Genomic DNA, 16,113 nt, shown 5'->3' with positions numbered 1-16,113 from the left:
TTGTCCCACTTCTTTGTTGAAGCAGGTATCTGCTTGGAAGTGTCCTTTTCAGGTCAACCCATCAGTTGTGGTTTCAAAGCTTTCCCGCCCAAACTGTCTCTGCCTAATTCCGCATATGCGATTCCAATTATTTTCGGTAGTTCGTGTTCCTGTTCTAAAGGACTGAACTCCCTTAGGCGTTGGCGCATAGCCACTAAAGAAAGCTCCCCCTTTAATATTAGCTAATATTACGGCTGATACCTGGGCATAGTTACCTAGTAACTCAATCGCTGAGTTCAGAGCAGGCTCTGCTCCATACTCGTTTTGTATTTGTCTCAATACATCTGGTATCACTGCTAATGACTGAATACCATGAGGTCTGGTATAAATGGCAGCAAAGACTGCACCCCAAGTGGTACAATCTCCTACTTGTGATGTTATCCCAATGGGCAAGCAGATTGTTAGCATTCTGTGTTTTTCATTCAGGGTAGTATTCGGGAATACTGCCTCTAGCTGTGTTATTTTCTGAGCTACCAAGAATGGTATTTGTTCATGTTTTGTGGGCATTTTGCCCATCACCGCGTGCAATGTTTCTGGTGTGATTTTAGTTGCTGTACCCTGAGCTTGAGTACCATTAGTTTCAAATATTTCTGGTTGGACTGTGAGTGCCCTCATGATGAATTGTGTCAAGTTTCTGTATATTTTTATCACTTCTTTGTGTGGAGTGAGACCCACTGGCATTGTTTTGTCAGGATGGGGTGTGTAGGTCGCTTATATTGGCCATGTAGCCCCCATCTCTTCAGAGCGGGCTGAGTCTCACTCTTCTTATATGGGGTAGGGCGCCTTTAAACCAGTGCAAGTGTTCCTGGTACGTGAGCGGAACCTTAATGTCCTCAAACGGACAGTATTCCGCCGGTGCATCTCCTGTGTAGGAGTGAAATGTTTGTGATCTGGCATTTGCTGCTGGGAATGTAACCCTTGAATAAAATACCTCTGTTATATATAATTTGTGTGCCTCAATCACAAAAGCTACTATGCCACACCTAGGTGTTAAACCAAGTTCTAGCAGTTTTAGGGCGACTGTTTCTGAATTTTTCTGCAATTTGTATTGCGTTTGCCACTTCTTCTCCGGCTGAGAGGTTTAGATCTACAATTACGTTATCTCTGGTTTCAGTCATTTTTGTAAAGAAGAGCTTTCCAAGGAAACCAAGATAAGGTGTTTATGCACAATTTAGGATCAACATGTCCTTCAAGCTTGATTAACCAACAGCTAATAAATAGGATTTTTCACCTACTCAGTAGTGGCGGAGATTTTTGCCCACGCACTCCAGACGTCTCTGGTGTTTTGTGAGAAGGGGTCTCTGACATTGGCTCGACTGAACTACTTAGATTTCACTGTTAAATAAGTACCCAACCAACGTTGGCGGCCCCATGTCGTGTAGTGCCTATATAACCTATAGAGGATCTGGGCGTTTGGATAACACACTGTGGGATTGGTGGCACACTAATTCTGTGCACCCCCTGTGCCTTAGCCTGTCTGTATCAGCTAGCTCCAGTGCCACTAGAATCTCCTTATCAGGGAGAGAATAGTTCTTGGAAACCTCAGAACATCACAACCCTGACCCCTCAGAAACGTGGAAATATTGCTCGCTTTGCGAGGCGGTAGCTATCTTTAGTAGCATTGGATCTCAGGGGGTTAGAATCAAAGTCCTACTTTCTTAGAGGCATGGGGCCTTGCTAGCATTTGAGCCGAGGAAACCCTTGCTGCAAAGTGGGGGCAACACTTGTGAGCTAATTTTTTTCTGAAAAGGACAATTTTTCTGTGACGTATTTGCTGTTTTATAATGCGCACATTTTATGCAGAATTTAAAGCTACACAAAAGTACACCTGGAAGTATCTCATACTCCCAGCCCCATGCGCTCAGCATTGCCACTTCCGTTCCCCTGAATCTTGGGTCCCGACTTAAATGTCACTCCCTGTAACTAGATCAAAGGATATAAAGAGTGCTCGATCTTGCCGACGCTCATAATCACTTTGTTGAGTCGATTTTGCACATCAAGCAAAAGATTATACCAGCTCTCCGATAGCGAAGTCACCAGCCCTAAGGAGAAAAATAGGTTTTAGTAAGATTTGCAGCATTAACAATTATTAAAGCGCATCCTTAAGCCATAGAGAGGAATTATGTGATTGCGAAAGCAGTCTAGCCCCGGGGGAGATGATGAACACCTAGGAGACATCCTCTAGCCTCTGGCGATCAGTATGCACAAACTCTGAAAGCAAAGCCTTTTGACCCAGTTGATACCAAAGGAAGCAGTAGCAGTTCTTAGAGGAGGCACGCTAGGAGGCTGTACGAGCTGAGAGCAGGTTTTTCGGGTCCCAGGTCAGCCCACAAAAGTAGGGGTACCATTGGCAAGGGACAATGACTTAATTTGCAAAGATAAGAGCAACAGATGTCCCAAACCATTACCTTGGTGTTCTTGCATCAACCCAAAGCCTAAAGCAAAAGATTATTTTGTGGCACCTAAAATTGTTACCAAGAAGGAAAAGGAATATGCTACTTACCAGTATGCATCTGTTCTTGGCATGTAGGGCTGCTGACATTCATATCTGTGCATAGATCGCCGCCTAGTGTTGGGTCCGGATGATTGCACATTGTTGTCCTGGAAGAGTCTTCGAAGTATCACGAGATAGGTGGCTCCTCCCTCGGACTACAGTGCGCATGGGGATCCTCTCAATCCTCAGATTGTTTTTCGCCATTGTGGCAGAGATGGAGTATAGTACAGAAAAAGATGTCCATGCAAAGAGTGAATGCTGCAGCTGCGACAGGCACCGGGGAGGTGGGTGGGCGATATGAATGTCAGCTACCCTACATGCCAAGAACAGATGCATACTGGCAAGTAGCATATTCTGTTCGAGGCATGTGGGCTGCTGAATTCATATCTGTGCATAGAATGTATAGCAGTATCTCCCTTAGCGGTGGCTACCTGTGTTAGCTGCAGCAGTCTGGAAAAGAGTTTTGAGAACAGCCTGTCCTACAGCAGCTTGCTGTTTTGAATGTACATCTACACAATAGTGTTTGGTAAATGTATGTGTGGTTGACCATGTGGCTGCTCTACAAATTCCGTGTAAAGGAATATTACCCAGGAAAGCCATGGATGCCCCTAGCTTGCGTGTGGAATGCGCCCTAGGGAGAACTGTTAAGGTGCGTTTTGCCTTTAAATAACATATTTGGATGCACTTAACGATCCATCTGGCTATACCTGATTTAGAAATAGGGTTGCCTTTGTGTTGCGGTGAGAAAGCAACAAACAACTGTTTTGTCTTACGAAATGCCTTAGTTCTGTCTATGTAGTATAGCAGAGCTCTCTTGACATCTAGAGTGTGCAAGGCCCTTTCAGCTACTGTCTGCGGATTTTGAAAGAACACTGGCAGTTCTATGGTTTGATTTATATGGAAATGGGATACCACCTTTGGCATGAATTTAGGGTTTGTTCTGAGAACTACTCTATTTGCATGTACTGAAATGAATAGCTCTTGAATAGTTAGGGCTTGCAGCTCGCTAACTCTTCGAAGCGAATTAATAGCAATAAGGAAAGCCACCTTCCAAGTAAGAAATTGTAGTTCGCATGAGTGTAGTGGTTCAAAAGGTGGTCCCATAAGTCTGGTTAAAACCACGTTTAGATTCCAGACTGGTGAAGGTGGGTGTCTTGGAGGAATTACGCGTTTAAGTCCTTCCATAAACGCTTCAATTGCTGGCACCCTAAATAGTGAAAGGTATTGCCTGTTTTGAAGATATGCTGCTAACACAGCTAGATGTATCCTGATGGAGGAATAGGCTAAATTGCAACGTTGTAGGTGCAAGAGATAGCAAATGATGTTTTGAGTAGAAGCATCAAGTGGGTTAATGTCATTGTTGCTACAATAAATGACGAAACGTTTCCACTTTGCTGCATAACATGCTCTGGTAGTGGGTTTTCTTGCCTCTGATAATATTCATGCAATCTGGGGGCAAGTTTAGGTATCCAAATTCTAGGACTTCAGGAGCCAGATCGCCAGGTTCAGCTGTTGCGGGTCTGGGTGTTGGATTTCTCCATGGCTCTGAGTTAGAAGATTGGGTGTGAGTCGCAGTCTTTGATGAGGTACTACTGACAGTTCTAGGAACGTCGTGTACCATGGTTGCCCATGTGGGAGCAACTAGGATCAGTGTTAGCGAATGTTGGCGCATTTTGCGTGCCACCAGCGGTATTAATGGAGCTGGGGGAAAAGCGTACGCAAATTTGCCTGACCAGTTCCTCCATATCGCATTGCCCTGCGACTGCGGATGTGGGAATCTGGTGGCAAAGTACTGGCATTTTGCGTTTTCGCTTGTGGCAAACAGATCTATCTCCGGGTGTCCCCACCTCCGGAAGAATGGTTGGAGCACTGTGGGGTGAATTTCCCATTCGTGCATCTGTTGGCTGTGTCTGCTGAGCAGGTCGGCTACTTGATTGTCCTTGCCTGGGAGGTGCTCCGCCATGAGAAACATGTTCCTCTGAATGGCCCATTTCCACATTGCTTGAGCTAGGTGTGACAGCTGTGGTGAGTGTGTTCCTCCTTGTTTTTGAATGTAATACATAGCTGTCATGTTGTCCGTCCGGATCAACACGGCTTTGTAGCACAAGTGTGTTTTGAAAGCTTTTAGGGCTAGAAAGATCGCCAACAACTCTAGGAGGTTGATGTGCAGTTTCTTCTGCTGTACAGTCCAGAGTCCCTGTACTGTGTAGTGTAGGACATGGGCTCCACATCCTATTAGGGAAGCGTCCGCGGTTAACACTATTTGTGGGACAGGCTCTTGGAACAGTCGTCCCTTGCAAAGGTTTTGTGGATTCCACCAATGCAGAGAGTTGTATGCTCGACTGGTCACCAACACTAGGTCTTTTAATTGCCCGTGAGCCTGGTTCCACTGCCTTGCTAGGCACTCTTGGAGCGGACGCATATGTAGCCTGGCATGAGGGACTATGAATATGCACGACGCCATCATGCCTATTAGTTGCATAAACACTTGAGCTGGTAACGAGTGTTGGGGTCTGAACGTTTGGATTAACGCTTGCATTCCCTTGATCCGTGGTGCGTTGGGATATGCTTTTGCTGCCAGTGTATATATTGTTGCTCCCAGGTATTGTTGGACGTGGGAGGGCTGCAGATGTGATTTTGGGTAGTTTAGTGAAAATCCTAAAATGTGCAGGAGATGGATGGTCTTTGACGTGTTTTTTTTTTTTAAAGACCTTTATTCGGTGTAAGTGGTTAATACACAGCTCCATGCCTAAAACCTTGTATGACAGGCCGGCAGCAACAACAGGTGGTGTCAATATTGCGGTTACGATGTGGAGAGGTGCAATTAATTAACACAGCGTGTCGCCTACAACCCATCCGGGCCGGCCGCATTGTAATGTGAGAAACTCCACTTCAGAAATCGTCATCCTGTATCAAGCTTCCCTTGCAAGTTTTCAGAATAAGCATTAAACAGCTGAGGTCATTTTTCGCGTAACTCCCTCCCTCCCTCTCCCTCCCCCCCCCAACTCTGAGAGTGAACCCTGGTGAAAATCAATGTGTCCCGTCCCATCCAGCACCGTGGGCACCACATACAGCATGCAAAGCAGAGGGATTTACAGGGCAGAGCATGAGAGTGTAGTTACCATCCATTATGGTGGGTCGGTAGAGGATCCGGCCTGCTCTGCAACCCTATAGCCACTTGGAACTGGTGCGGGGATGGGGGAGTGTAGTCTGGAAGCATATGTGCTAGCTGAAAGGTGTGCTACCTGTACCTATATCGCGCGTCTGTCGTGCCCGAGCTCGTGGGATACCCCCCCCAAGAGGGGATGGGAGGACGGCCAGCGAGCTCCCACACATTCTGTGTCGGAGGGGAGATCAGGAGCTATTCCAGGAGTTTGCTGTCTTTGACATGTGGTTGGCATATTGCTGGGCTGATGGCGCGTGTATTAGCCAATCGTCCAGATAAGGGTACACATGGATGTGTTGCCTCCTGAGATGTGCTGCCACTGTAGCCAACGATTCAGAAAAGGGGGTGGTGATGAACAGAGTGTCTGAATTAAGCAGACCACTCTTACCCAGTCCAAAGATCAGGGCTTGATCCATCACCGTTATTTAGCTCACTGCCCCATCCCAGCTCAGAACCTGGCTATATGCAAATTAGTCTGTCCCTGGCCCAGTGCATCATGGGAACAGGGCAGACCAAACTACCAAGCCAATTCTTCACCAGAAAGGAGACAAGCTACCGGGGACCGGTTTCTGGCATTTCAGCCTCGTCGGCCCGGCTTGCTTGAATCCTGATGGAGCAGTGAGCAAGGGACTCATGTCTGAGTATACCCTGCCACACCTATAGTGGCCAAAAACGATTCAGAAAAGGGGGTGGTGATGAACAGAGTGTCTGAATTAAGCAGACCACTCTTACCCAGTCCAAAGATCAGGGCTTGATCCATCACCGTTATTTAGCTCACTGCCCCATCCCAGCTCAGAACCTGGCTATATGCAAATTAGTCTGTCCCTGGCCCAGTAGCTAGACATTTGGTGAACACTCGTGGAGCTGTTGTGACACCAAATGGTAGGACTTTGAACTGGTAGTGCTGTCCTTGAATGGTGAACCTTAGGTACTTTCTGTGAGCAGGGTGTATTGGTATATGAAAGTATGCGTCTTTGAGGTCTAGAGTTGCTAGGAAGTCTCCCTGGCGAAGCAATGGTAAGACTTGCTGGAGAGTGAGCATTTGAAAATGCTCCGACAAAATGTACAGGTTGAGGGGCCTGAGGTCCAATATCGGTCTGAGAGACCCGTCCTTCTTTGGAATCAGGAAGAATAGGGAGTATACGCCTGTTCCCTGATGTTATAGTGGGACTGTTTCTATGGCCCCCTTTTGCAGCATACTGATGACCTCTTGTTGCAGTAGCGTTATATGTTCCTGTGACATTGGACGGTGCACGGGTGGTATGTTGGGTGGTGTTGAGCTGAGTTCGAGGCAATAGCCATGTTGGATAATTTGCCTGACCCACTTGTCTGTAGTGATATATAACCAGACTGGCAGAAATTGTTGTAGTCTGCCCCCGACCGGTGTTATATGGTCTGGGGGTAGTTCCAAGAAGTCACTGTTTGGTGTTAGTGGAGGATCTATTTGCATTGCCTCCACGACCCCTTCCTTTGGTGTTATTTCCTCTGTATCCACCACTGTTTGTGTTTTTGTTGTATGTGGATTGCGTGTTACTCTTGTAGGTGGAGGATTGCTGTGATGTATTACTTCGCGCTCCTCCTCTATAATTGGAGCGACGAAAGGAACCCCAGTGTTGTTGGGACTGGAGAGCTCCCATGGACTTCGCTGTTTCCGCATCTTTTTTCATTTTGGCCAGAATTGAGTCAACTGCTGGACCGAATAAAAAGTCTGGGTTGATGGGCTGATTAAGAATTGTGGATTGGACTAGATCCTTAAAGCCTGATATGCGAAGCCATGCGTTGCGCCTTAGCAGCACGCTTGTATTGATGGATCTGGCAGCAGTGTCTGCCGCATCTAGGGCACATTTAATTGAGGTATTGGTGATGAGCTTCCCCTCCTTTATAAGTTCATCTGCCTGCTGTTTGTAAGGATCAGGTAAGTGTTGGAGAATGTCTTCCCAACTGTCGTAGTGCGCCCTATCATATCTGGCCAGCAAGGCCTGTGTATTGGCTATTCTCCATGAGTTTGCTGCTTGAGCTGCCACTCTCTTGCCTGATGCCTCAAAGATCTTGGACTCCTTGTCTGGAGGAGCAGCCTCTCCAGTAGTCTGGGAATTTGCGCGCTTACGTGCGTTAGATACCACTAGGGAGTCTAGGGGCAACTGCCCCCTGATGTATGTAGGGTCTATAGGTGTAGCCTCATATTTCTTTTTAATTCTAGGGTTTATGACCCGTGCCCTAGCTGTGTCCTTAAAAATGTCATTTGCGTGTTTTAAGACGCCCTTCAACATGGGGAGAGTTTTTACATGTCTTTCAGATGTTGTTAATGTATCAAAGAGAAAGTCTTCTTCAATAGCATCAGAGTGCATATCTACATTATGGTAGGTTGCTGCTCTATCTAGTAAAGAATTAAAGGCCACTGTATCTTCTGTGGGTGTTCTTAGTTGGGTATACTGCAGGGTCTGTAATGGGCAGTCCCCCTTCAGTATCTGGTTCACCTCCCCCACCCCATGGCTGTAAATTTGGGTCTCCTATTGGGTTTTGTGGATACCCAAACCCCACATCTGCATCCTGATATTCATCTGGGTAGTAGTCAGAGCGTGCAGGTGATGTTGGGGCATATGGAGTGGTAGGCATAGCTGGAGTGATAGGTTCAAAAAGTATAGGAGAGATAGCACAGTCTTTTTTCTTAGGGGAATTTTAGAAAAGTCTTCAGTTGGCAGAGGTCTTTTCTTTTTTGTGTAGACAGTCACTTTACCAGTTTTGGGGTCAATGTACAGTTTTGACCGGTCTTCTGTGGATGGGTCTGGATGAATAATCTCTTCTTCCACAGTTTTTGGCCTTTGTGCCGTAGCCTTTGGTTTGACTTTTTGCGGGTCAATAGCTTTATTGAGTTCGACCGCTTTTGGTGGTAGGCTCGGTTTTTGATGTTTTTCTACAGGTTTTGTCGGTTGAACGTCTTTGGCTGGCTTCACCACCTTTTTCGGACCGAGCGGTTTGGTCGGTACGACAGTCTGTTTAGGTTTTTTCAGAGTTTGTGGTTTTGGCTCGATGCCCTTTTTCGGATCGATGGGCTTCGGCTCGACCGACTTGTTTTCGTCCACCTTTGGTTTCACTTTCGGTTCGACGTTACTTTTGGGCGTAGGCCTTTTGCTTTCGTCGACCGGTGTTTTCCCCTTGTCGAAAGTTGAGGCTGCTTTGCTCGATTCGACGTGCTTTGTCTTAGGGGTCAAGTCGACGTGCTTTTTTGGTGTCGATTCGACGTGTTTTGGCCGCGAGGTTGACTCGACGGCTTTCGACTTAGAGCTCGACAGCTTTTGTCTTCCATGTCGACTCGACGGTCTTTAGCTTCGAAGGGTGTATTGGGACTGTGGCCTTCGGCTCGACGCCCTTCGGCCTAATCACCTTCGGTTCGACGACGTTCGGTCCGAAGACGGTATTGTCGACGAGTTTCGGTTTTGATGGAACCGGTGTCGTATAACATGTCTCAGAAGGCTCTTTTGGTATGTTCTTAGCCGGGCGGTATGGCGGGGCTGTAGAACGAGGATGTTGATCTTGGCTAAGGCCTGCTGGCGATGCCTCGACCCGAGCCTCTGATATTGGTGTAGTGTCTATATGGGGCGGAGTACTCACGGTTCGCCCCTCGTTGTCATCGGAGTCGTCTTCGACCGCTACGATGTCTTGATCGTATTCCTCTTGATCAACGATTTGTTCCTCCTCTTCGAGGTAATATTCGGAGTCGTGCTTAGAGTATTGCTGTTCGTCTTGATCCGAGTCTTCGGCGCTAGCTAGGTCTGCCTCATCGTCGAAGATGTTGTCAGGTTCTGGCGCCGACCTCTGCATTTCTTGCCTCGCCGCCCGTCAATTCCGGATAGTCTTTTTCGACCGAAACTGGGCACAGGCTAGGCAACTATCTTCGTTGTGATCTGGAGATAGGCATTTGTTGCACACAGGATGCTTATCTGTGTGCGGGAACTTGGAGTTGCACTGCGGGCAGTATTTGAATGGACTTCGTTCCATCGACGGTCGGTCCACGTGTTGTCGAGAAGGCCTCACGGCCCGATTCGACTTCTGGGGTGCAACAGAAGTTCAAAAAGTGTATCGGTACCGAGCGCTGAACAATACCGATGGATCCGAAAGCCTTTTGGCCTTTAGAGAAGTTTTGTTGATTCCCAACTTGGAGTGTAGGAAAGTACATCCGAATCCAAACAATCTGAGGATGGAGAGGATGCCCATGCGCACTGTAGTCCGAGGGAGGAGCCACCTATCTCGTGATACTTCGAAGACTCTTCCAGGACAACAATGTGCAATCATCCGGACCCAACACTAGGCAGCGATCTATGCACAGATATGAATTCAGCAGCCCACATGCCTCGAACTGCAAGGTTACCCTCAAACATTCTGGACTGCACAAGGAAATAATTCCAGTCTTATTAGCAATGCAGATGCTCATTATTTACAACGAAACAACGCCAGGAGATCTGAAACCCGGCAGATTGTTAACTGAGGCAAAATACTATATTTAAAGAATGAACATATGGTTGCAGTGTTCATTCCGGGCGACAACTGTTTCCCTACAGGTTGTGTTCCTTTGTATTCATTGTGGAAAGAGTGCTGTTCATCTTACCTATCATTCCATTGACGGTGCCGAATAGCACGGAACCCTGCGTGGGAGTGGAGGACTCTCCAAGGTTCTGCATAACTAATGAGCCATGGCAGAAAACATTCACAAACTCGCCCAGGTGAAAAAGGCCAACTTCCTGTAAGTGCTGGCGTTCCTCGTCAGTGGTGGCCGCGCTGAAAAGAATACAAATGTCAGAGGCAATACAGACAAAAGAGTGTACACAGACAGGCCTGACTCAGACCTCAGGAGAGTGTGAGAAGAGAGTCCAAAGACAGGCACTCAGAGGAGTGTCGCATTCACAGACATCACTCCTCATCTCACAAAAGAACCCCTGCAATTTCACATGGATCCTGTAACCAGAGGCCAAACAAAGGAGTACAGGCGAAATAAGTCTTCCAAAAGCCAAATATTGCCTCTGTGCCCTAGCTGACAACATCCTCTCTAGAGGGGCCTGTTGAGACATTTCACAACTCCTCGCGTCATTCTTCAGCCACATTCCCCAAAAGTTCTATGTAACCCTCACGAATCCTTTTTGCGCAGTCAAACAAACCCTCAAAACCTGTGTGCAACGCTCAACACAGGTCAGACTCCTGCCCATCGCCATGTTTTGCTCTTTGTACAGTTTAAAAAACATACAAAAAAACTGCTTGGGGTGGACCTGCACATTGTGGGGGGAATGAGTTGAGGTATGCATTGTGTGTTGGATAGCGGTGGCACGAATTATTATGAGCATTTTGGCGATTTTGTGTTTTCCCTTATACGTGATTTTTTAGTGAATTTCATGGTTTTTTATGAGGTAATGTATTCACCTGCCATATACCCCTTCATTTCTGCACCAGGCCCTGTGTCCAACAGGATTCCACTGTGAGCAGCGGGGTTGGCCGTAGGGCCTAACTTGTCTTTTTCTAGCCGCCAAATTTTAATCAGACAACAAGCAGCGCCTAAGTGATTAGAGAAGGAATTATTAAATACATTTATATCGCCAAATATTCCCCCAGTGTACCTACCCTAAACTAGGCATAACCAACAAACAGGCTACACATCAGACAAAGTTAGGGTAGATTTATCAAATGGTGCCACATTTATTTATAAATTAACACTTACTTGACCGCCCACCCTTTAAAATCACCTTCTCAATGGACCTGCATACAACTGAGAAAGCCATCAGTTCAGTTGTTTAAATATGCGAAGTCTCAGGAAAATAAAACCGTGCTAAATTTATTAGTACACCAAAAAGGTTTAGACTGGTCATCCCACCCACAACTAGATCTGCACCACACATGAAATACCGGCACTTGGTTTAACTTGCTAACGAGCATTGCCACATTTGATGCAGGTTATTCAAACTACACTAAAGTTGTAAGCAAATGGAAAACATTATTGCCCACCCATTTATTTCTCCCCCTTGCTGAATTAGCCAAAACTTGACATTCCAAGATAAAACCATTTTTTCCAAATATCTGCCCAGTTTTGAGCAGATTTGTCACACAGTACCAATTGTATTAGCAAATTAACAGTTTTTCCCCCGCTCCTTTTTAAACAGCAACTCAGAGGATCTGAATTAACTTAAACATACCACGAGAAGTTTTATCAGGCTAAGCCTCTCAACTTTCATTCAGACCCATCAACGTTGCCAAAGTTCATTGCAATCATCCTACACTACCCAATTAATTGCACCCTCCCCCCCCCCCAAATTACATCTTCCCTAAACCCGAACCCTACTCAGGGTTTACCTTGATAAATGCTTATATATTTGATACAGGTTCACCAAACAATGCCCACATTATAAGCAAATAAGTTCCCTCTTTAACTTTGCCTACTCAATGGACTGGCACACAATTCAACATAATGTATCACACAAAGAGAAGGGGCGAGAGGCCAATACCCCTACTCCAGCCTCCTAGTCACAAACTCAAACACACAAGGAGGAGCAGAGAATAGTGATGAGAAGTGTCGTGGTGGCACATGTTGGGTGTCAAAAATACTGCCCTCACACTCACAAAATTGTGACATGCTTCATCGGGCTGCTTCAGTACACCCCCGCGCAAACCAAAGCCTTGGGTGGAGCAATAGGATGGGGAGGACAAAACAAAACAAAAATATATACAGAGATAATCAATAAAAAAATATATATATTGGAACCACCGAAAGAAAAACGTGCAGTGAGGATTAAATCTAGCTCGGAGGTATCTCTTTGCGTAAGTGTATTCCTGGACCCTCTGGCCAGGATTAAAAACAAGGAGGATGGTGGTGGTAAGAAAAGAGTAAATAATTCTACACCTCTCCTTACTGCCCATATGTCGACATGCTTCTGCATACCTTAATGTGCTCGAAATTATAGGTCACTCAGGCATTCGTCAAGATCTTTCTGATCCCAATAGTTATATCTCCCTCATTACCTGCAATAAGGTTGGCCAGGAACAACTTGTTTCCTCACCGCGGGCTTCCCTTTGTAACACTCTCTCGAAATAAGAGTTTAACAAAGTTGTGCTTAAACAGGCAAGGGATAGGAGAGACCCCTGTAGTCACACTTGCATCACGGTGGGTGCTCCTTCCATTCGTCACTTATCCTACACAGCGGAATCGGATAAGTCCAGAGTTCAGTTCAAACTAGGAGCCCTTGTGCCCTACGCGTGTTTATAGTCTGTGGATTCCGCACTGAGTGGGCTGCTACTAGTGCTGTGTTTACTGGTTTTGTAACTTTGATATTTATGACTTTTTCTTCTTTCATCACACGTTACACTTGAGCACCTCTATGAGCACTTTTATGAACCTTATGGAGCGACAGTAATAATATTTATCGAATGTATGCCTTATTGATTAACCAATAGATACAATCAAATCATTTCACAGTTATATGTGTACTGGATACATTTTTCTCACATCAATCAATTTGTGTTGATTAAGATGCGTTAGTGGTTGTTATCTTTGAGGTGGTTGACGTCAGTGGTACCAGCGTCGACCGAAGTAGTCCTTGTTGGAGCGGTCGTCAATGGTGTAAGTGGTTGTTGATTGTGCAGTTGACGGGATTTTCTTCATGGTTGCTGTCGACGAAGGGGTTTCTGTCAACGGTAAAGGTCTTCAATTCTTCATTGATGGTGACAGCACTTTAATAAATAACTGCCCCTCGTCCTTCGAGTCAAATTTGCACCCACACTTAGGGGCCGATTAGGATGGCGGTTTTTCCGCATCCTCCGGGCCAGCGGAAGTGTCCGCCGGCCTGGAGGATGCGGAAAAACCGCGGCGGAGACTCCAAAGACCCACCGCCAAATTAGGATGGCTGGTGGGTCTGGAATTCCGTCCGCCGCTTTTCCGCCGCGGTCGGCTTCCGACCGCGGCGGAAAAGCTATAACATGGCAGGCGGTGTCTATGAGACACCGTCCGCCATATTATGATGTTTGTGTAAATATGCTTTTCCACGGCGGCTTTTCCGCCATGGAAAAGCATACGGACATTCACTTTGGGGGCCCGTTGCGGGCCCCCTGGGTGAATGGGGGGTGCACATGGGGGGTACCTATGGTACCCCCCAGCATTTGCGTACACAAAGCACAGGCACCGTGCGGTGCCTGCCGCTTTGTGCATGTAAATGCAACACATGCATTTTTAACATTGCGGCGGGTGCAGCTTGAAGCTGCACCCGCCGCAATGTTAATAATAGAGGATGTGACCGCCACCCTGGCGGTCACATCCTAATTGCCATGGAGGGACCGCCGCTGCCCATGCGGACGGTCCCTCCTACTCAGGGGTGGCGGACGGACGCAAGTCCGTCCGCCATCCTAATCGGCCCCTATGTCTTGAACCCCCTCTCCCGACACAGTTAACTACCTCTCAATTTTCTAATTAAACCAATTGCCTATAAACTCCCAACATTTCCTGTTGCCTCCATGAGGAGCAATGCATCTATTCATTCCCAAGAAGCGATGAGTCCCTGCCCACTCAACATCCTATTTTCCTTTTCTACTGTCTTCCAGACTCACCTGTCCTTCTGACAAACGAAGAGGTTAAAGGCATTCTCAGCTCCCAGAAAATTGTCATCATCAAGAATCTCAACTGCACTCATCCAATTCGGGTTAAAATCACGAGCAATCTAATCAAAAAGCAAGAAACAAGATATTTAGAAGATGAAACTCTGAATGTTTTATACTAGAGTACAGTGAACATTAGTGTAACAAGGGCACTTCAACATTGGATCATCAGTATAGGAAGAGCAGATGGAACACCATCTTCCTGGTCGCTTTCCACTTCAGTGTAAATGAAGTCACTCACCCATGACCACTGTGCCATCCACTTTTCCCTTTGAGAAGGGAGAGAATGCTATTTGCACTAAGATCAAGTAAGGATAATAACTTGCCACTTTTTATAACCTAGTGTTGGAAAGCTGGATATGCATTTTAAAAGTATGCAACTGCTTCTATTCTGGGCTTTATATATTTACTTATCTGGAGCTTATATTGTGCGTGCCAAATAACTGTTCGGTTAAATCTGGGTGCAAGACGAGAAAACAGCAAAGTTTAGTCAGTATGAAAAGTGGTAATGATGACCAAGGTTCCCAATGAGGCAGGAAAGGGCCCCAAGCTGAGGTCCTGTGATTTTAGTCTCTGCTTCTTCTGTATTTAAATTAAAAAGTTAACTTTGATGTAAATGATAATTTTGATTAGTTACGTCAGAAGATTATAAATCAATGAAAATTCGAAGGGTCCAGCGTATTACCGAACGTACAACTGAACAGAGCTGACCGCAAGGTGAAAAGCATATTCGAACCATAGGAGCTCAAGTCATATATAAACAATGAATAACCTTAGTTTGTAAATTAACAAAGTAGAGGTATTAACCCCTTGAATGCAGCTGGAATTACCCTGCGGTGCGGGCGACTTCCACGCGTGCCCTGTTCGTATGGCCGGGGGGCCATCCGAAGCACACGCCCACCGTGACGTCGGGACGCATGGAAAGGGTTAAAAAATTGAAAATGCTATTTAACAGTATGCATCTGTTCTTGGCATGTAGAGCTGTGCATAGATGGCCACCTAGTGTTGGGGTCACAGGATAGGTGACTCCTCCTTTGGATCATACTGCGCATGGGCATCGGCTCCATCCCCAGATTGTTTTTCGCCATTAGGGAAGAGATGGAGTTTGACAAGAAAATAGTGATGTCCATGTAATTTGTATCTAATTAAGATAATACTGGAACAGATAAAGGTAGCCGGCGAGGCGGGTGGGCGTGTGTAACTCTGCAGCTCTACATGCCAAGAACAGATGCATACTGGTAAGTAGTATTTTCTGTTCGAGGCAGATGAGCTGCAGATTATACACTGCATAGATTGTATAGCAGTACCCACCTTTAGCGGCGACCACCAGTATCTGTTGCAGTTGTTTGAAACACAGTTTTTAGCATAGCCTAGCCCACAGTGGCTTGCTGTTTAGTTTGCACATCTACACAATAGTGTTTAGTGAATGTGTGCGGTTTAGACCATGTAGCTGCTTTGAATATATCGTCTAGGGGAATATTCCCTAAAAATGCCATTGAAGCCCCTATTTTCCTAGTAGAGTGGGCTTTAGGAGGAATAGATAAGGAATATGCTACTTACCAGTATGCATCCGTTCTTGGCATGGAGGGCTGCTGACATTCATATCAGTGCATAGATCGCCGCCTAGTGTTGGGTCCGGATGATTGCACTTTGTTGTCTTGGAAGAGTCTTCGAAGTATCACGAGATAGGTGACTCCTCCCCTGGACTACAGTGCGCATGGGCATCTTCTCCATCCTCAGATTGTTTTTCGCCATTTTGGCAGAGATGGAGATAGGAAAGTAAGAG

At 46.2% G+C, this 16,113-nt stretch overlaps 1 protein-coding gene across 1 annotated transcript in view; it reads right to left on the bottom strand.

The window, feature by feature from the left end:
- Nucleotides 1–16,113, bottom strand: part of DDB1 (damage specific DNA binding protein 1) — a 1,014,306-nt gene that overhangs the window by 69,526 nt on the left and 928,667 nt on the right. Inside the window, exons 23-25 of the mRNA XM_078680637.1 lie at nt 14,280–14,389; nt 10,306–10,475; nt 1,979–2,081 (exon numbers count right to left, since the gene is read on the bottom strand). Coding sequence (XP_078536763.1) covers nt 1,979–2,081; nt 10,306–10,475; nt 14,280–14,389 — 383 coding nt within the window. The remainder of the gene's footprint in view (nt 1–1,978; nt 2,082–10,305; nt 10,476–14,279; nt 14,390–16,113) is intronic.

The sequence above is a fragment of the Lissotriton helveticus genome, chromosome 3_1 (assembly GCF_964261635.1).
Source record: "Lissotriton helveticus chromosome 3_1, aLisHel1.1, whole genome shotgun sequence".
Classification (NCBI taxonomy): Eukaryota; Metazoa; Chordata; class Amphibia; order Caudata; family Salamandridae; genus Lissotriton; species Lissotriton helveticus.
Note: the sequence above shows the minus strand (reverse complement) of the source record. Positions and strands in the feature narration are given on the sequence as shown.